The 19,748-nt window shown below is 55.1% G+C and overlaps 3 protein-coding genes across 3 annotated transcripts; all 3 read right to left on the bottom strand.

Annotated features, from left to right (window-relative positions):
- Positions 1-2,955: 2,955 nt before the first annotated feature.
- Positions 2,956-7,278, bottom strand: GLRG_08821 (calcium-translocating P-type ATPase; the record flags this gene model as incomplete). Its single annotated transcript, XM_008099371.1, has 3 exons — positions 2,956-3,745; positions 3,799-7,143; positions 7,223-7,278. The coding sequence occupies 3 exons, from the start codon at positions 7,276-7,278 to the stop codon at positions 2,956-2,958; spliced, it is 4,191 nt and encodes a 1,396-aa protein (XP_008097562.1).
- Positions 7,279-13,909: 6,631 nt separating this feature from the next.
- GLRG_08820 (5'/3'-nucleotidase SurE) lies at positions 13,910-16,620 on the bottom strand (the record flags this gene model as incomplete). Its single annotated transcript, XM_008099370.1, has 3 exons — positions 13,910-15,293; positions 15,585-15,650; positions 15,716-16,620. The coding sequence occupies 3 exons, from the start codon at positions 16,618-16,620 to the stop codon at positions 13,910-13,912; spliced, it is 2,355 nt and encodes a 784-aa protein (XP_008097561.1).
- A 926-nt stretch (positions 16,621-17,546) lies between these two features.
- GLRG_08819 (uncharacterized protein) lies at positions 17,547-18,904 on the bottom strand (the record flags this gene model as incomplete). Its single annotated transcript, XM_008099369.1, has 2 exons — positions 17,547-18,057; positions 18,111-18,904. 2 exons carry the CDS (start codon positions 18,902-18,904, stop codon positions 17,547-17,549), a joined length of 1,305 nt encoding a protein of 434 aa, XP_008097560.1.
- Positions 18,905-19,748: the final 844 nt, after the last annotated feature.

Genomic DNA, 19,748 nt, shown 5'->3' with positions numbered 1-19,748 from the left:
TCGCTGTCTCGACGTTACAGATACCCTTCTTACTCAGTCATTGATCTGAGAGCGCGCGCTTCAGGCGGCGGTCCTCATTTGACGGGTTAGCCAACTCGGCCATACCACCGCCATACCAGGACCTTGATTCGACGAGAAGCCCCAACAAGCCCCAGACCTAAGACCGGAACGGCAAGCCACTTGCCGGTAGCTGCGACGAAAGCTTCAACCCACAACGCATCACAGCCCTGCCTCTTATCCTGTTGTTGTGGGCCGTCGCACGCATGTCGCACCTTTTTGGCTATTTTCCTCGCCGCATGTCAACAAGGAGGGCCAAGCAGTGACTCCTGGCGGAAGAATCTTGGGCGCACCTCGTGTTCCCCACCTCGACAACTCCCCGATGCGGTCGATGGATGTTGCGGTCTGGGACAAAATACAACCAGCCTGATTCGCCCTACCAATCCCTATCGAGTAGTGTGTTTTCGTCCCACCGCCCTTTGGCTTGCTTGTTCTTGCCTCCTACCATGACAAGAGTTGTCTTAAAAGACTTGTAAAACGAGATACCAAGACTACCGAGTTGCGCGTGTTCTGGCGACACTACGGATTGCCAGGACAATGCTTTATGCACTCGACCTTTCCCTTTTCCTTTTGTCTTTTGTAGTTCATCGTCAAAGGCACGCGGGTCGACGGTTTGCGCAGATGGTGCGTAGAGATCTGGGAAACGCAAGAAAAAGAAAGGGAAAAAAGTCGGGGGACATTGGCATCAACGGATTACTTACCCCCCCCCCCCCCCCCTACTTTGTTTCCTTTGTCTTTTCTTTTTCTTTTTCTTTTTTACCATCAACTCATTTTGTCTTTCCTCGGGGAGTCTGGCTCATTTCCTATGCTTTACTCTCAATAGGCCCTCTCTTTTATGTTTGTGTGTTTGTGTGTCAGAATACCTAGAACCCCGACACAGGTTTCCTGTTTTCCATCGGTTTTTTTTTTCTTGGGCAGCTTCCTTTAGTTCGTCATCCATACAGGCGGGTTTAGACACGGGACGGAAAGACAGGCAGTTTAGACAGCGAACTCCAATGATCACGAGATCAAATCACCCAACTATTACTATGTGCGAAGCATGACTGGTTGACTGATATGCAGTGCGGTGCACGTAAGACGGAGGGCGGGCGACGAGGAGACAACGAGGCGTTTGCCGTCGGAGGGTGGGGGGTTGAGTCACCTCTGCGCCAGCCCCTCTTTGTCGTCAGTGAGGCAAGGCACCAGTGCCTCTTCTACCAAACATGCGATACTTTACATGCAGATGGGTGCTCCGAGGTTTGTCTGGCAACTGTAGTTGATGTGGCCAACTTCCTGCCCAATGAGGCTTTTTGTAGTTGATAATGCAGGCCGAGGAAGGACGTATACTCTGTGGCTCGGTGAGAGGAAGGTTTCTTGTCTATTCGGCGGACGGGTGGATAACCCAACTGCCATTGACTCAATCCTAGGCTCTTACGCCGTCTTGCCTCAACCGATATGCTTCAGCCTAAAGTTTAACAAGTGTCCCCAATTTTGAGATGCTGATGAATCCATCTTCGATAGAGGCGCAGTTTCATCAGTCTTGGGGGAGGGGGATATCCGTACTCGAGAAGAAATGAGAGAAAGAGTAAGCTTGTGTTCACTCTTCCTAGTGGAAAGGGGACTTCACTCTACTAATAGCTAGGATAAACAAAGAAACAGCCGCTGAAGGGCTGTGATGCACACCTGCTTGCTGCCTCTGGGAGGCTACAGAACACTGCCGCAGACACGCGCGAGAACAGAGTAGAGGGGTCTGAGAAACCAACTACTCCAGCGTCAGTGCTGCGGACCGAGACTTGTTTAGGTATGGCGGCGGCGGCGGGAAAAGGCAACCGCGCTATGCGATGGGCATCCTTCGTCGGCAAGTCAGCGACGCCGCCACGAGCCCCGCCAAAGTCGCAGGAGATCCTTCGCTCCCTCCCGTCGGGCATCAGACGGCTGTCAGGTGCCTGGCCGAGGAGGCCATAGTTCTGATTTTGTCGCTGTTCTCGTGATACGTCAAAACCTCGCTAGACTTAACTGTCCTTGTCCGCGCCCTTATTTTCCATCTCTGTCCCGCCAAGCGAGTCGGCTTCCTTATGCTTCTTGGGGCTCGAGACGTTGCATCATGTCATTTCACTACTCTGCTCCAGGCAGCCCAAGTAAGAAAGTAAGATGGAAGAAAACATGATAACATGAAAGAGAAAAGAAAAAACAATGGGGATCAGTCGGCGTCGACGTGAACAACCTCCCTCCACTGCCCAAGAAGACACACTGAGGCCAACACCCCTCGTTGTCAATCCAGCACCAAACGGGGCCTCACATGCATATCCAAGCCCAGCCGCACCAAGAATCAACTATTTCATGGTTTCCGAGTAGACAATGTTTCCAACTGCCGCACCGACGAATGGAAACTGTTCCACCAATGCTACAGTCCCGTCTCCCTCTTATCGCATGCCGATGCAGCGAGACCCAAGATGTAATGTTAAGAATTTCAGATACGGGCTCCGAGCGCAAACGTCAAACGCCAAAGAGACGTAGTTGCGGCCTTCGAAGTGTTACATACTGGCGCTGTTTAGCCTCTGGCAACTCAACAGCCATATCTCAAGTCACGCGAGCGAGTGGTTTTTGATTTAATAAAACTTTGTTCTTTTTCTGTACTAAGAATTCTCTCGAACGAATTTATCGTTCACCGGTCTAGTCAATCATCACGGTTTCTATGCTAAAAGGGAGAAGAAAAGAAAGAAAGAAAAAAGGAGGTTGCGTAAACCTCCTGAACGCGTGGTGGGCGTGCGGGATGGGCATGACCGCACCGAGAAACTTATACTCGTACATATATATATATCCCGTGTTATTTGTTGGGAATTCTTGTTTTACGCTCACGTAACGCCGCTCGACCATATAAACGGTGCCGCCAGTACCAGGCGACGATTAATGTACTCCTCATTCGCGCGCCACTTTTCCGTCCCCTCCTTTTTCGTCCGCAATCGACTCACGAGGTTCTTCGCGAATCGAATTCTCTCGGGAGACTTCTCTCCTGGCGTTGCCGTCAAAGTCGTCGCTGTCACGACGTCTGCGGTCCGCCGGTGACCAGTTGGCTGCGATACCGGCAGCCACAATACCTGCCATGACAGTCGGGGCGCCGAGGGCCGAGTTGGACCGACTGCGCGAGCTGTAGGAGCGCTTGCGAGAGTTGGGTGTCGCGGCAGCCATTGAGCCGAAACTGTCCTCTCGTGTAGGCGTCGTTGGCGTCTTGATGGAGTTGCTGCGCGAGTGTGACGGGCTGCGCGAGCGTGAGAATGTTTCGCGGGGGTGTTGTACCGCAAACTTGAGGTTGTTCAAGCGTCCTCCCTTCATCCTCTTAATGAACGCCAGCTCATTGCGGACATCCGAAAGTGGCGCCGGGTACATTTCGAATTGCTCCTCGTCCGACACAGTAAGACCAGGGACACTGTTCTTGGCACGGCGCTTGAGGTAGTCGGGAACAAGGCGCTCGATGAGAGTGTCGGGAACGAGTCGAATGATGACACCAAACGGAATTGAGATGAGTCCCAGAATGATGGCTAGGGCCCATTGCGTGCCGGTCTGGCCCTCGGAAGCGATCTGGAAGGCCGCACCGCCAACGAAGACAATGAGAACCTGTCCTCCGATCATGATGGCACTAATTCCAATGAAGAAATAGTTCTTTGTTAGTCCTTCGAAAATATTGAAGTTGTTGTCCAAGCGACGGTTGCTGCGATTGGTTAGTTTCATAGAAAACCAGCATGTTGGGGATGATGTACTTACTTCCACTGGTTAAAGATCTGCATCCATACGAAGGTGTTAAAGACCAACGTGGCGATCTGGTCATCAGGGACATGCTGGGGGCCAGGGACAATCGCATCCTTTCCGTAAAAAAGCATGAAGGTAATCGCAAGTTGGTAAACCGCCTGCCCGAGAATCATCTTCCACATGGTAGTAGTGATGATTGACGCGTCACGCCTCTCGGGCTTCCTGTCGAGGACACTGTCTTGAGGGGGGTCGGTGGCGAGGGCGAGGGCAGCCAGAGTGTCCATGATCAAATTGACCCAGAGCAGTTGCACCGCAGTCAGCACTGAAGTGCTGCTGACCGCAGTAACGAAGGTGAGAATGACAGCAGTGATGTTGACGGTGAGCTGGAACTGGAGAAAACGTTTGACGGCATCGTTGACGGCACGACCCCACTTCAAGGCTTTGACAATGGAGTTGAAGTTGTCGTCCATGAGAATGATAGAAGATGCTTCCTTGGCAACCTCGGTGCCAGCAATACCCATGGAGAAGCCGACGTCGGCCGTCTTGAGCGCGGGAGCATCATTGGTTCCGTCTCCGGTTACAGCAACAATGTCACCTAGGGCCTTGAGGCGCTTCACCAAAATACGCTTGTCCTCGGGGCTAGAGCGAGCAAGAACGCAAAGCCGTGGGATGATGGCTTCTTGCTCCGACTTGGTCAAGTTACGGAATTCGGGGCCTTCCATGACGAGACCGTTGGGCTGCAGGATACCGCATTCCTTAGCGATGGCCTCGGCTGTGAGTTTGTTGTCTCCGGTAACCATGCGAACCATGACACCCGCCTTCTGGCAAAGCCTGACGGCCTCGGGAACTCCCTCGCGCAAGGGGTCCTGGATACCGACCATGCCGACAAAGACCATAGTCCGGAACATAAAATCGAAATCAACGTTCTCGCCTCCATCAACGCGGCGGGCGTTGCGAGGGGGCCACTGCTCGAAGTCCCTGTAGGCAAGGCCGATGGTTCGGAGCGACCGAGAAGCGTACGTGTTGATGAGAGTATTTATCGTCTGGAAGTTGGCCTCGGTCATTTCCGTGAGCGTAGCGTCCTGGGACGGGTCCCGGAAGATCTCGGTGCACTTTCCGAGAACAATCTCGGAAGCACCCTTGACATAGACTCTTGCGCGGCCATCCGGAAGTTGAACGACGATGCCCATACATTTGCGGCCAGAATCGAAAGGGATAAGTTGGAGGATCTTGGCGTTCTCGCGTTCCTCGGCGACGGGGTGCATGCCGAGGTAGTCACGAGCCAACAGGAGCAGGGCCGTCTCGGTCTTCGATCCAACGTATGTCTTCTCACCATCGACCTCACCCTCGAACGCCGTCGAGTTGAGCGAGATGGACTTGACGAGAATCTCCTTGACCGGCGCGCTGAGCATCTTGGCGAATTCGGCGATTGAGATGTCAGCAGCGCCGTCCAGCGCGGCGTTGGCATCGCCGTCAGAGCTGGAAGGTCGCTGCCCACCAAAACGATGAGTGGTGCCGATTGTGCCGGCAACGACCTGCATCTTGTTTTGCGTCAGGGTTCCCGTCTTGTCCGAGCAAATGGTGTTGGCGTTGCCCATGACCTCGCAAGCCTTCAGGTGTCTGACGAGGTTTTGGTCCCTCAGCATGCGTCTCGTGGCGAAGGACAGGGCCAGTGTGACAGCGAGAGGAAGGCCTTCCGGCACTGCCACGACAATAATGGTGACAACGGTGATAACGATGTTGATAAAGTCCTGCCCCTTCTGGGCCGGAGTGACGGAGGCCGGCTGCTTCGGAAGCTTGACCAGGAATTCGATGAACAAGACGACAAAGAGCAAGAGACCTGCAGCACCTCCGAGTTTGGCGATGTATTCGGCAATGGTGTTGAGCTTCGACTGCAGCGGTGTAACCTCGGGATCCTCATCCAGAGCCATAAGAGTCTTTCCGAAAGATGAGTGAATACCGGTTGAGGTGACCATGAAAGTGCCGACGCCCTCCATGATTCTAGCACCGGACTGGATGAAGGGGTCGAGCTTTTTAGGATCGTCACCGTTCTGGATGGCGTTGAAAACCTCCTCGCCGTTCCGCTTCTTGATGATATCCGACTCCCCGGTAGCCTGAGACTCGTCACACTTGACGTTGAAGCCCTCGATGAGAATTCCGTCGACGGGGACGAGATCACCCGGTTCGAGATGAATGACATCGCCAGCCAAGAGATCATGGACAGAAAGTTCAATGGTCTTGCCCGAGCGTACAACCTTGACATTACGGTCCTTCTTCCTCTTGTTCAGTTTGGCAAATTGCCTTTCCTTGCTGTAGTCGTTGAGGGAGCCCACGATGACGACGATGGCGATGGCGACAACGATAGCAACACCCTCAACCCACTCAACCCTTGGCTCGTCGGGTGCGTGCGGCAAGCCCACTGTTTGGTAGATGCCGATGGCCAACGAAACAACTGCAGCAGCGGTCAAGAGCATGAGGACCTTATCTTGGTAGGTGATCCACATGAGTTCCAGGAGAGTCTTGCCCTTCTTCTCGGGGATCCGGTTATCTCGAAAAACGCGCTTCCTGTCAGAGAAGCCACCATCGCCGTGCTTGCTCTTATGATCAGTGTTCTGCCTCGGGGGCGTCGCCGGTATTTGGCTCTCTTTGAGAGCACCAGAAGAGCGGGTGTGGCTCTTGGCCTCGCTGAACGAGACTTGTCCGTCAAGATGCACCTCGTCCAAGCTCAAACCGGCCTTGCGATCAGTCCGGAGACCCTTTTCGATACCAGTCAAGCCTCCAAGCGCATAGTACGCAGCAAGACTTTTTGGGTTGAACATCTTGTTGAGCTGGCCGGGGGTGAAGGCGAATGGGTTGTTTTCCACCTCAAAGTCGCCCTCGCTACCCTTGTCGGGTTGCAGAGCGGTCTCGTCGTTCATAATCCTGTCGTTGGACATGGGACTGGGCTTCATGGTCTTCTCAGTCGACTGGCTCAAGACGGCGATAGTCTCGCCCTGGGAGGACATGTCGTCGGAGTCGATCGAGTTCTGTCGGGAGCGCAAGTTGCTGGGCACGGCAAGGAAAGCGCGGTCATTTCCTCTCAAGGTCGCAACTGGACTTGATACGTTGTGCGGGCTCTGGGGTCTGCTGCTGTCCTTGATCTCAAAGGACGTGTCGGCGCGAAGCTTCGGCTTTGGGGGCTTCTCCTGGGGCCGCGACCACGGGGCGGCAGCGCCTTCGGGTACGATCGTCGGGCTGGCTCCTTCATCCTGGGTGAGGATGGGTGAGACGGACGCTTCATTCGGGGGATCCTGTGCCATGGCTGGTGCGGCATCCGTGTTATCAACGCCGGTGGCAGAGGGATCTATGGTGATTGTCGGACTGGAAAGGGGAATGTCAGTTCTATACTTGGTTGGTGAGTGGGTGGTGAGGCGACAAAGGCCATGACGCGCAAACGTACGCTCGATTCCTCCGTGGCGGCGCAGGGTCATCCCGAGAGGCGGAATTGGGATCCATGGCTCCGGATCAACCGCAACACAGCCGGGTTGGTGCGGCGCCGTCTGATGGTGGAGCGAGGTTCACAGAGGCTGCCAGTGTGGTGAATAGAGTAGGTAACGTGAGGCTGTGTCGGTACAATGGAAGAGGCAGCCGGGAGGCAAAAAGAGTGATCAAAGTTGAGTGAGCCAGCTAGCTATATTCCGTGATGGGTAACAATTCCGCGTCCTTGATGTAATTAGCGAAAACGACGTAGGCGTCTCGTGTTGTTAAGCATAAGAAGGGGCGGTATGGCGGTTGTATTAGGAAGAGGGCACCGGCGCGTGTGGTGGTGAGACGAGGTCCAAGTCGTTGTCGTCGTCGTCGGCGGCGGGTAGAGAGTATCGACTGGTATCGGTGGGGAGTAGAGAATATTGAGATAGGCTGGCCGTTTGAACGCAGATAGTCTCCTCTCAGGCGCAATGTCCTTGTCCCAACATGGCGGCAGGCGAAGCGAAGCAAAGCAAAGCAAACAAAGCACAGCGCGAGCGGAGAAAGGAAGAAAGGTAGGAAGGTAGGTGGGAAGGCACGTTGGCTGGAGGGATGGGACGTGAGGTTCGTTTCAATTTCCAGGCGACTCCAGTACCGAAGAAAAAGAAAAAAAAAAAAGCCAAGGCTGGCAAGAGAAGGAAGAGCTCGAGACAAGCAATTGGCAGAGAGACAAGACACGGGAAGAGAGAGACAGGATGAGAGGAGCATTTGCCCCCTTGTCAGGTCCCCCGTCTTTCAGAAAGAAGGGCGGTTGTAGTCATAACGATGGACTGATTTGGTTGTATGCATAGTTGTATGTGCTGCCATAGGAGTGATGGTTTGGATCTTGCACATGTGGTGCCAAGAATGAGGCAGTGCAAAGAAGTACACCTGATTGGCCAGAGAAAGGTCCCAAGCAGGGGTCGGCCGGCGTGCTTCGCACTACGTAGTAGGGGCGCTACTACTCTATGTGTCTATGGTTTAGCGTCATGTCCCTGCTGGAAGGGTTTCTAGTGTAGTAGTGTAGCTGCTTAGGTAAGTGTAGAAGAAAGAAACTCGTCCTTGGCAGGGTAGATCCAAGTATCCCCCGAGCCTCTCTGGCCATGTCGAGTACATGCCTCTACTTTGCGAGGGTGGGTAGTCTGGAAGATCCACTCCTGTGGCCCTGTGTGGAGCCTTTCCATCTAACAAGGCAGTATCCGTACGTTCGTTGCCAAGGCGTACATGTACGTTTTTCGCTTCCCTTTTCTTATCCTGCTTCATCTTCTTCCCCTTCTTTTGTCTCCTCTCTTCATTAACAAACTATGGATCAATTGAATTCCTCCTATATACATAGTAGGTAAACTACTACCTGCCTTTACTCGGCGGGGTCGGTGCGTACCTTTCCGACCAACGCATGAACGACCGAGCCAAAAGGACTGCCTCTGAGGGGGGGGTCATTTCTGCATCCGTACCCGCTGCGGCTGCCGCTGCTAACATTGCATTGCATGCCGTCGCACACGCGTATTTGAACACCCAGATGGTCGGCCTATCTCTTCTGCTGCCCAGGCTCCCTACCTAGGTACCTACAGTGTACGTTATGGTTTGTAGCCAGGTGAACCTGTTGATCCAGGGTTCTGGCCTTGGAACAGCAGGACATGATTCAAGACGAAGAACGCAATGCGGCGAAGACTGCGTGCCATTACCCACGTCTCACGCCCTTCATATCAAATCCGGCCGATATTCTCCAGCCAAGCCCACCGCCAGAGCTACCTCAACGTGACATGCACGTTTCTCTGTTTCCTCTCGCTTATCATTCCGCCGCTGCTTACAAGCTTGTTTCTCATGTTTCTTTGTTGCCGGGTGCACCTTTGTACGCCTCACTGTACTGCACGCCTCACCAACGACCCTTATTCCTCGAGGCTGAGCGGCAGGCTGACTCCCAACGCCCAATTGCTGCCGGCCTGCTTACCTTGTCTGCACTTGGAGAAACCTAGCTGATACCTAGTTTCTCTCTTTCTTTCTCTCGTTCATTCAGTCATTCTTTCATGGAAAGATCTAAAATATGGTCAGCCTGGGCACGTCTTGGCTGTTAACTACTCTACTACCACCTAGTCACCTCACGGATGAGTAAGCTGATACAGCAATAATAGCCTATGGGCTAAGGCTAGCGCTCACGATCGGATGGTGCCTCTTTTTGTCCCTCCCCCAAGGGCGAGTCCATCCACGCCTGGCGGTATATGAAGACTCGGTTAAATCTGAGCATACCTACCTACCACAGCATCATGGGAACCTTAGAGTCCGAAACGCCTAGCCCTTCAGTGCGGTAGGATGCGGTCGATCAGGCTAGATGCCCGATGGCTGGTTACATTGATGAGGCGACGGGCTCACGATGGACAGCCAGAACATCGTTTCGCAGTAAGAAATCTTGGAAAATCCCAATAATCAGCTGCTCTGTGCCTATATCGCTGTGTAAGCCATCTCTTCCCTTCCATCTGCCTGTCACGCGCCCGCCAGCTCGGCCTTTCCGACGGTCGTCGGTTCCAAGGTTGTTCCATGCAACCTTGAAGCAGGCGTTCACGCGCTTTCTCTTTCCTTCAGACACTTCTCTCGTGTCGCATCTGCAGTCTTGGGTTGTTGTGCCTTGCCGGCTGTCAGGTCTGTCTGGTCCGGGGAGCCGGGGATCAAGGGCCGACCTTACCGCAAGGACATGCCCAGTCGGCTGGCTTCAGACCGTCGCACCTCGCGAAAGCCATATTTCGGTGATGAGATGCTGCCACGCACACCACCTCTTCCTGCGCCTGGCTTATTCTTACACGAACAGCACCTGACGGTGTGCCTCGGGCGAAGCGCTCTGTACGACTTGTATCCGTAATCAAGCATTGGAAGACCGACGCGCCAATAACGATGCGCATGGTGGCTTGCCCGATTCTGGCAGGTCGCAACGGTTTGGGTTTGATACAGGCAATATTTGCAAATCTCATCCCGTCTGAACACGCCAAAGTTCCAGCGGCGGGGCAATACCGCGAGAGATAGCTACCCAAACGCCAAGATAATCTTGACGCCAACCAGCGGCCACTGATGGGGCTATCTGAATTGCTTTCGGACCTGCATGGCCTGTCTTTACACACCTCATCTCAGCTACCAATTAACAAGGGCCCGGGTCGGTCTACGCGACGTAATGCTCGCTCGGTCACCTCGTTTGCGTGCCATTTTCCACGAGCTTTCGGAAGTTGCAGGGTTGCATCTGCTTATTGCAAGGTCGCCTGCGAAGTAGGACACCATCTCGAAGGACGCGCACGGAACACCGAGTATAGACAGAGTTCCAGCCAACATTCATGCATCATGACGACGCCGGTCGATCACATTTCGCAGCCCTCATGATGGACTGACTGCCTACCCCTCATATCCGAGCAAGGAAACGCAGCTTACTGCATCTGTACCTCTCATCAATGACGGCTACAGGTCTGCCTTGTCGCGTCCATCTACCTACACCATCATGCACCTGCTGCCATTTTGCGGCTCTTGTCCATCAGAGCACCCCCGCCGAGCCGGGCAACACGGTGGGTAAGCAAGCAAGCCTGCACACCCCCAGCGGGTCGTGCTCTCGGCGGGAAGTGGGTGAGCAGTCGGTCAAAGCTACGCACCTTGTGCCATGGGCCCTCCTTTCGGTTCGATGCCGTATCCGACGACGAAACGCGGAAGGGAGAGGTGAAGGGATGCAGTAACCAGACAGCGAGGGACTTGGCGAGGGAACAACCCACATACATAATCCCATCGCATCATAGACAGTTGACCATCGAGATTAAGAGACGACCGCTTGGCATTCGGTGACGCGCTTTGCCAAGACGTGTCTACCAAATTGCGATGATGGTGGCCAACCTGTTGGAACAGGACGAACGTTGTCGAATATCCCTTCCCAAGTCATGCTCGCACAGCGCCTATGGAACGTTCTCCTTTTGTCTTTTTTTTCTTTTTCTTTCTTGGCCATCTTTTCTTTTCTCTTTCTTTGTCTTCCAACCGTGCATGCATTTTGTTTGGGTTGTACCTAACCCCGTCGCTGGAATGGCGGGTATCCACTACTACCTAGGTACCAACATGAAGAGGCGTCGGAGACTTTACCCAATCGGACAGGCAGAAAGCATATCCGTGGGAAACGAGCGAGGGACCGGCGCCACGCAGGAGGGAGAGAGGGAGTCTAGAATCCAGGCCTTTGTAACAACTCCACACACCACTGATTCCTGCGAATACCAGGAAACCTGTTGCTCACACTGCCGGTTTTGTTATCAAAGCTTGCTGGCATGCTGGAGCGGTGGGCAAAATTGCCCCCTGTCCTCGTTTGGCCGATCTGTGCGCCCCAGATGCCCCGTCTCCTTTTTTTCTATTGATTAATTCGAACGGTTTGACTCGCTAGCAGGGGGTGCTTGTTGCTCTGCATAGTCGTCCTCATTCCGGTACTTGCTTTACTATGTATATCGCCGATAATCAACGGAAGGGAGAAGGATGCGCATCCCTGCTTGTCCACAGGCTTTTGCTTGCCTGTCCGTTGTCTACTGAGTATCCGTATACGGACGGAGTACTCCGTAGTGGGTTGTGAGCAAGCCATAGCTGCTGGTCTCGGCAGCCTGCGGTCCATATCTTGTGTCTGTTGGACATGACTACTGTTCAAGGTTCAGCGCCTCCAAAAAGTTCAGAGACCAAGTCGCAGATTTTATCCAACCATCCAGATGTCCTTGTCCTTGTTCCAATCCAGCTGATTACGGCGGCCTCGTCAGCGGCTCGCCCGGTTTGTCTCAACCATCCGAGAGCCGACGAAACATCATCGATAGCTTGCCGTCATGCACCGTCCGCAGCAAGCCGCCCTGAGGCTTCTTCACCTACCTCCGCATCTGCCCCACACTCGTCAACATCAACTCATTCCAAGGTAGTCCAAACCCAATGGCAAGTCAAATGCGAAATGGCCTGGAAGTCTATCGACTCTCGTCTGAAAGCCATTACTCGCCAAGTCAACGCCGTAGGTGATGGCCTAACCCAAAGAATCCAATTTGGCGGAACCGAGAAGAAGCCCATGCATGAACCTGTCAAGTTTTACCAACGACATCGGATCCTAGCTCATCTCTCCTCCAGCACCACCTCATCAACCTCACGGTCCAAGACATTCAGCTCGACTTGATTCTCCCCGCACCCCCAGTGTCATAACCCAGACTGCCCAAAGTGCGGCGGCTTTCGACTTTGGGGAGATGGGGAGCAACGCAAAGGATGAAGAAGAACCCATCCACATCTCGCCGCTCTCATTCCCCAAGCGGCCACCAGATCCATTTTGCCGCTGAACTGTTGAATCAGCCAACCAACCGGCTCGCACACCGTGACGGACCACGCAGATCGAATGAGGCTGAGCAGCTTCGGAAACTCTCTTGCAACCAATACAACCACCATCTCCCAGCTGATGATACAGGAAACGGCGGGCCGAGTGGCAACCCTCAAGTGCTCTTCGCCGAAGAAACCCCACCTTCTGCCGCGGACCGCGCCCGCAGTGTCGGGTCCCCCCTCCATGCGATTGGATATACATTTTGCCGTGTGAGGTCATTGATCAACCATTTGGTCTGTCTTCCCACACTGATACGGGTTGGCCTGCAACCACCTTGAAGCGATGCGGTTACCTTGCCCTCATCAGGGAAGGCAACTCAAGCCCGCCGTTGAGGCTGTGCATCCCCCCGGCAATCACGTTTCGTTGCGGAAACAACCACATCGACGAATGACCTGACTAGCATCGACTGCCGACGACAGCTGCCGTTGAAACCTTGATGGACTGACTACGAGGTCGAGTCAAGTCTTGGGGCCCTGATCGTCGTTGTGCTAGGGGCGCAACGCGACCAACCGCTTCTCTTAAAGTCTAGAGGACATGCCATGGCTGCCAAGTTTCTAGTGGATCAGTTCCAAACGTCTTGGAAGGGGAAAAGGCATCTGAACAACTGGCGCACAAATAAGCCACCCTACAGAGTTAACAAAGACAAGATAGGCTCGGCCAGTAGCAAAAGCCTGATTTCCCATTGGGAAAACGAGTATGCGAGGAAGAGTGAGAGTCTGAGAGAGGGAGAGAAAGACTGTGTCTGTGTGTGTGTTCTTTGCGAGACCCTTCTTGGCAAGCGTGTACACTGTGCTGCAGCCCTGGTCCCCCAAGACGCTGATGTATGCAGAGTGCAGAAAAAGAAGAAAAAAAAGGGAGCCAAGGTTTCCTAGTTCCCGTCCTCTTGGCAGCCCGTGGAAGGCGTGGTACCTAATCGACTGTGCCCAGACATCGTTGTGTCTTGGCGATTTGCGACATCACGCGACAATTCTCCGACGACGGCGACGGCAGCGGCGGCGGCGATGCTGCAGGGACTAGAGATAACTTGGAGTCGCGGACGAGAAACGAATGTGAGGCTTTGGGGAGCTTGTTCTGCCTTGCCATGCCAAGAATCATGTCATGCCGGCTGGTGTTTCTGCCTCATAATAGCATTGTGGAATAAGTGTCTTTCTAATGCGCAGCTCGGTATGCCTTTCCAACCTCTTTTTTGATAACGCGTGCTTTTGTTCTTGTGAGTGAACCTTGGCACAACTCTCAACTCGCCGACCCGCAAGGTCGAGCCAAAGGAGGCCTCCTTCCATCCCGTCGTTGCCTCTCTCACCGCCTCCCCAGTTCAACCCGTCGGACGCGGACCATGTCACCGGACGCATTACCCTCGGCCTCGACGCCGAAGAATCCGCCGACGGCCGTTCTGAGCGTCTCCTCCCAGAACCCGCTGACGACCCCCTTCAGGTCCCCGCCCGTCTGCTTGAAGTCCGGGAACGAGTTCACCTCGAGCAGCCACGGCCTTGCCTCGGCGTCCACCAAGAAGTCCAGGCCGAACACCTCGAATGCGTTGCCCAGCGGCTGGAAATGAATCGTCATCTCCCTGGCGGCGGCCTCAAAGATCTCCCCCGTGACGTCGCAGATGCGCGCAAAGACGCCCTCGGCCGTCTCCGCGGGTAGGGCTCCCGACGAGACGAGATCCCAGAACTGCTTCACAGCCGGCAGGGCGGGGTCCTCCTGCCCGCCCTGGAGGCAAGTGTTCGTCAGGTGCCCGTCGAGGTCCCTGTCCTCCCACGGCGCACGGTAGGTCTTTCCCGCGAACAGCGCTAGCATAGGCCGGTAGACGTAGACGTCGAGGCTGCCGACGCAGAGGACGTATGTGCGGATGTGGAACTTGCGCGCGTCGCCCGGCAGGAGCAATGGCGGGTGGATGTAGGGCTGGGCAATGAAGTGGCGGAGGTGCGACGTCGTGATGTAGTCTCCTCCCTTTACGCTCTCGTCCATTGCCGCCGCCTCCGCTCCTTCGTCTTCGTCGTCGCTGTCGGGCCTCTCCTCTTCCCACTCGTCAAAGATGCCCTGCAGTTCCTCCATCGAGCTGAACAGCCGGATCCCCTGCCCACGATCGCTCATCCCCGGCTTCAAGATCCACCACTCCCTCTGGTCCTCCTCCTCGATGCTCTCGTTTCTGTCCATGCTCTCTCGCAGGTCAAACGCCTCGACGAGCGCGTCGTCTAGGAACTCGGCGTAGTCGACCTCAAAGTGATCCCCTCGCTTGACATGGGTTTTCAAGGAAGAATCAGGGTGCTTCGCGACCCAGTGGTCCACAGTTGACGACAGATAGTGCTTCCGGATGAGCGCCTTGCGAATGATATAACTATTCACGAGTGCCGTGGACGGATGCGAGGCAACATGGTCAAAGTCGAGGGATTCGTACTGCGCGATGTGCAGGATCTTGGTGTCCGGGGTCGGGAGTGCGGCCCCAAGGGCGGATTCAGAGGGTACCGGGAGGAAGTAGTAGGCGTCCGGGAAGAGGCGCTCCATGGCCTTGATGATAAGGGGCTGGACGTACGGATCCTCATAGTTGATAACGGCGTGGAACTTCGGATCCGGAACGGCAGTGGCTGACTGGTCTGGAACCACGGCGGTATTCCTCACGGGGAGGTTGATCGAGGGCGCCTCCTGCTCCTCAACAGACCCTTCAGTTTGATGGTTGTCACTACAGACAAGAAGACGTGAGAAAATGCTTTCGTCATCTATTGGCTGCCGGAGGGGGAAAAAAGTGATCGAGAGCGTAAGAGTACATGCCGAGCCTGCCCGCTGCCCTCTAAATCCGTCTTGCTTGTTCTCTCTTGCTCCCTGGTGTCGTGCTCTCGTGATTCATGCTTTCGTGTAATAACGTCCTGACACCCTACCTGGCTTCTTTCGCCATGTCACGCTCTCAGAGGCACCGTGGCCGCCTGACCCCCTCCCTCTCTCCACATCTCATTGAACTCAAGGGCTCACTTACAGAATCAGCTCCTTCTGGTGTAGATGCTCAGAAGCATGCCAGAAATTGGCTTTCAAGGGCGTCACGCTGCGTTGATAAGTCAGTATCGAGCCTAAAGGACGGCAAACTGCCCCTAGATATGAGTCACATACCTCGTGTAGCCCTCTTTGACGGCCCATCCATCGTTACCAGGTGGCGCCTCCTCGACGCTCTGGTATACATCAGTGAACCTGGGCGCCCATTTGAAGTGCTTGTGCTTGTGTCCACCGGCACCTCCGGTCTCGTTCTTCCTCGTTTCGCCGCCCTGTGCCTCGCCGCCCGCTCCCTCACGGATGCTCTGCTCCTCTTCATCCTCGTCGCCAGCATCTCCATCAATCTCCTGGAAGCAACTGCCGTCCCGCCAGTAGTTCTGCAGCATGTTGGTAAAGTACGTCTTGTGCGTCTCGACGCCCTCGACAAGCGGTACGTTGACGCTGTACAGATCCACCTCATCCCCGGCTGGCCACTGCTGATACAGCTTCTCGATGACCTTGACTGAGTGCCTTGCTGCACCCGCAATGATGACGGGATCGTGGTTCCGCGAGAAGAATGCGTAGCTCAACGCGATGGCCTTGTGCTTACAGACGGCAGCCTCGAGCGCGCCGCCCAGCGTGCCCGAGCTCAGCGCAAAGACGGCCGTCGTGTTGCGGCCGTAGTTGGGCCCGCTGAGCACAAGGTCGATGGGGCCGCGCTCCTGGAAGAAGTGGTGGAGGCCAATCTGCACGCATGAGGCTGGGGTGCCATCAACGAGAATCCACTCGTCTTGGGCGCCATTGGCTGAGGGTCGTGTGGAGGTAGTGCCCTCAGTACCGAAGAGGCCCTCTTCGGAAGGGCGGTAATACAGCGGCTTGACGGTCTGGCCGATCATGTGCGCCTTGCCGATCCAGGAGCGCTGGGTGTGCGGCAAACAGACGGAGACGACGTGGCCGGCTTGCTCAAGCTGGTGGACGAGGGAGTGGACGTAAGGGGAAGAGTGAGGCGACGGGGGGCCATCATCATTAGTGAGGAGGATATGCATGCTGACAGTTGTGGCGGTGCTGTTTATGAGTTGAGTTGATGCCTGTGAAGAGGGAGAGATGAGGGTTAGAAATGTCCCCGCGGCAAAAGGTGAACTGGGTTGGTCTTGGCGATTTGGTCACGATGACCACTAGACCTCGGGATGACACAAGCCAAATAGTGGCGCTAAAGGGCGTCAGGAAGTGGCTGCTGGTAGGTAGCTTTATGATCAAGATGGTGAATCTCACTGATAGTGAGTCTTGAGTTAAGGTACCCAAGTGTTTGGTTGGGAGGAACTCGACGTGGCAGAGACTCGGAGCGCAAAGTGGGATGGATGGAGGGGATGCAATAGTGGGGCAAGTTGAGGTTTGTTGGACACGGGCGTTCCTGGAGCCCGCTCTCGGAGGAAACGGCGGCCAACGTCGGGCCTTCCCGCAGCATCGAGTGTGATCAAGTTGCCCTCGGGCCGTCTCAGCCCAATGCTGGAAATAACTTCACAAGTCACTCATCAGCACCTTACAAACACAACAAAGGACGGAACAAAGCGGATAGTGATAGATAGGTACGGGCTTCATTCTTGGGTTATCTAGACTGTAGACCTCAAAGAGCCGGCCAAGGCGCTCTCACACCACACGCAAACCAAGGCCTTCGTACAGCTAAACCGTTCCTAATGCCCGGTCCCAATCTGCGGAGTCCACGAGCGTTTTGCCCGTGATTCATGAACCCCCCCCCCCCCCCAACAAACCTACCAAAGTCTACCCTAGTAAGAATCAGACCCTCAGCTGCCATCTCGTCCCCTAGCCCATGAAAGTAAAGTAACCATTACACAAAAGCCTATCAAGAATTGTACTTCCTCATCCCATAGTCCTGATTGAGAAGTAATGACCCGGACTCCAAATTGCCTGGATATGCAAAGAACGACGCTCAAAACGACCTCGACCATCCGCATCAATTACGAGCCCGCTTGGTGGTAGGAACTGCTAGGTCGTCTCCCGCGCGTTTGCTAGACGAGCTCTCATGGCGGCTCTTGACCCGCGGCCAGTCGTCGAAGGGGCTCTGCCGGCCTTTACGCTTGATCGGGGTCGCTTCTTCAGACTTCAGGCCAGACCGAGTAGTACGTCTGGTATCGGGCGGCGTGGCAACTGTCAGGCCGAACTTGGGCGCTTGGGGGGTTGGCGGGCACTCGTTCTGGGTCCCAGCCGGGGTTTCTGAAGACCCCACCTCCTCCTCCTCGTGCTCCTCGAGGTGATGATCTTCGATGTCTGTGACAGCCTCTTCTTCCTCGATTGTGGAGCCAATAGCCGACGACTTGGACGCGACAGGGAACAGCAGGCGCGGCTTGATCGAAGAGCGTGTGAGAGGCTTCCGGATGCGAGATTCGCCCGAACTGCTCTCTTCATCGTCCTCTTCGTCCTCCGGCTCGGGCTCGGCGAACTTGCGGAAAATCTTCTTTCCTCGGCTGCGATGGTATTAGCAATGTTTCTGCTATAGAAGTTGAAGGGTTAAGCTTACAAGACGTATACCATGCCATCCTCACGCTGGAGCGCCTCATCGACAGGCTGGGCGGCTTCGCCGGGCACCGCGACCTTGCGTTTGCTACGGCGACGAGGGGGCTCACGGTCAACGGCGGCACTATCGCCGTAGAATGGGTTGTCAATGCTCTTGTCGGGCTCGGGAATGCGTTCTTGCGAGTCGGTAAAAATCTCAATCTGCTGTTCGACTTCTGTGGCGGTAAAGCTCTCCAACGAATTGCCGGAATACTTCTTGGGGGTTCGCTTTCTCTTTGAGGTAGCCAGTGCCTCGTCATCGGTCGGAAACAGATTGCGCGCTACTGACTTGATCTGGGCGGTCTGCTTCTCGGACGGCGCTTTCTTGGGTGTCTTGGCCGGGGTAGGCAGCATACCGGATCGGCGGGTGACAGACGTGCTGTTGGATGGACGGTCCATGCTGTCACTTCCGAGCAATGCAGCGGCGTGCGAACTGCTTGCGGCGGACAAGAAACCAGGCGCCCTCCGGACTGAGTCTTGAGCAGGCTGGCGCTTCTTCTGAGGGGTGGAGGCCGGCGACATGATGGCGGCGGCGGCGGCGATGGAAGGTGCGACGGACTTGCGGGTTGACCTTGAAGGAGTGCGGTGGGATGGCGGTTGGGGAGAAGGAGTTCGGTTGGCAGCTCGACGGGATGAAATGCGCGCCGATTTGCGAGGAGAGTAGGGTTCCCAGTTGTCACTCCAGCCGTGTTTGGGCGTTGGTGGAGTTCGGATGGTAGGGGGAGGTGAAGGTGTTGATGCTGCAAAGGTGGTCGCCATTATGGCGGAAAGGGCGGGCGCAGGCAGGCCAGGCCGGGTAGACTAGTACTGATGCACCGTCACTTCCTATCCAGTCTTACAGTGATGCTTCAAGTGCGCACTCAATTCCGGGTCGTGTGGCAAATGCGCGGGATTGTTCTGATGTTGAGATGCGTTTGGTGATACAGACGAGGCGAGGGCGATAAAAGGATAAGGGGACTCTTTCAAGCCTCAGAATGAACTCAGGCGGTCAGAGTTCAATAAGGGGGGCGGACCTGATGATTTGGGATAATGATAGGAAGGCGCAAAGAGATAAAAATGGAAAAGTTTGTGATGTCTCTGGTTGCTCTGGCTACAAGTGTTGTAAGTGAGATGTGGGTGTGTGGAATGATTGATATTCGCGATCATGGGGTGCAGCACTTAGGATGCAAAAGGAAATGGGCACAAAACGGGGGAGGAGGCTGGAGACTAGGTAGGAAATGTAGAGGCTGGGGAATTCTGGGTGAGGTGACCCGACGATGAAGTGGGCAGGAGCCGAGTTCTCTGCAGCGCAGCGCACCAGCCCCAGCCCCCCCTGTTTTGCACCTGCACCTTCCGGCTCTAACACTGTCAAGCCTCAATTTTGCATTCAGATTAAGCGAGCCCCACTCCGTTTGCCTACGCGTCGACCATGATACTCAGGGGACGCGAATTTTCGCGTAGACCACGACAGGGTTGCAGTACCCGCCTCAGTCTAGGTACTGTCTACAGTAGGTGGGTACCCACCCAACACTCTCCGGCGCTACCCATGGCGGGGCTCTGTCTGTCGGGCGGCCCCTCACAGGTGCATCCCACATTTTCCACCCAAACGGCCGACCAGGCGGCA

The sequence above is a fragment of the Colletotrichum graminicola genome, assembly GCF_000149035.1.
Source record: "Colletotrichum graminicola M1.001 genomic scaffold supercont1.41, whole genome shotgun sequence".
Lineage (NCBI taxonomy): Eukaryota > Fungi > Ascomycota > Sordariomycetes > Glomerellales > Glomerellaceae > Colletotrichum > Colletotrichum graminicola.
This window is presented reverse-complemented; position numbering and strand designations above follow the sequence as displayed.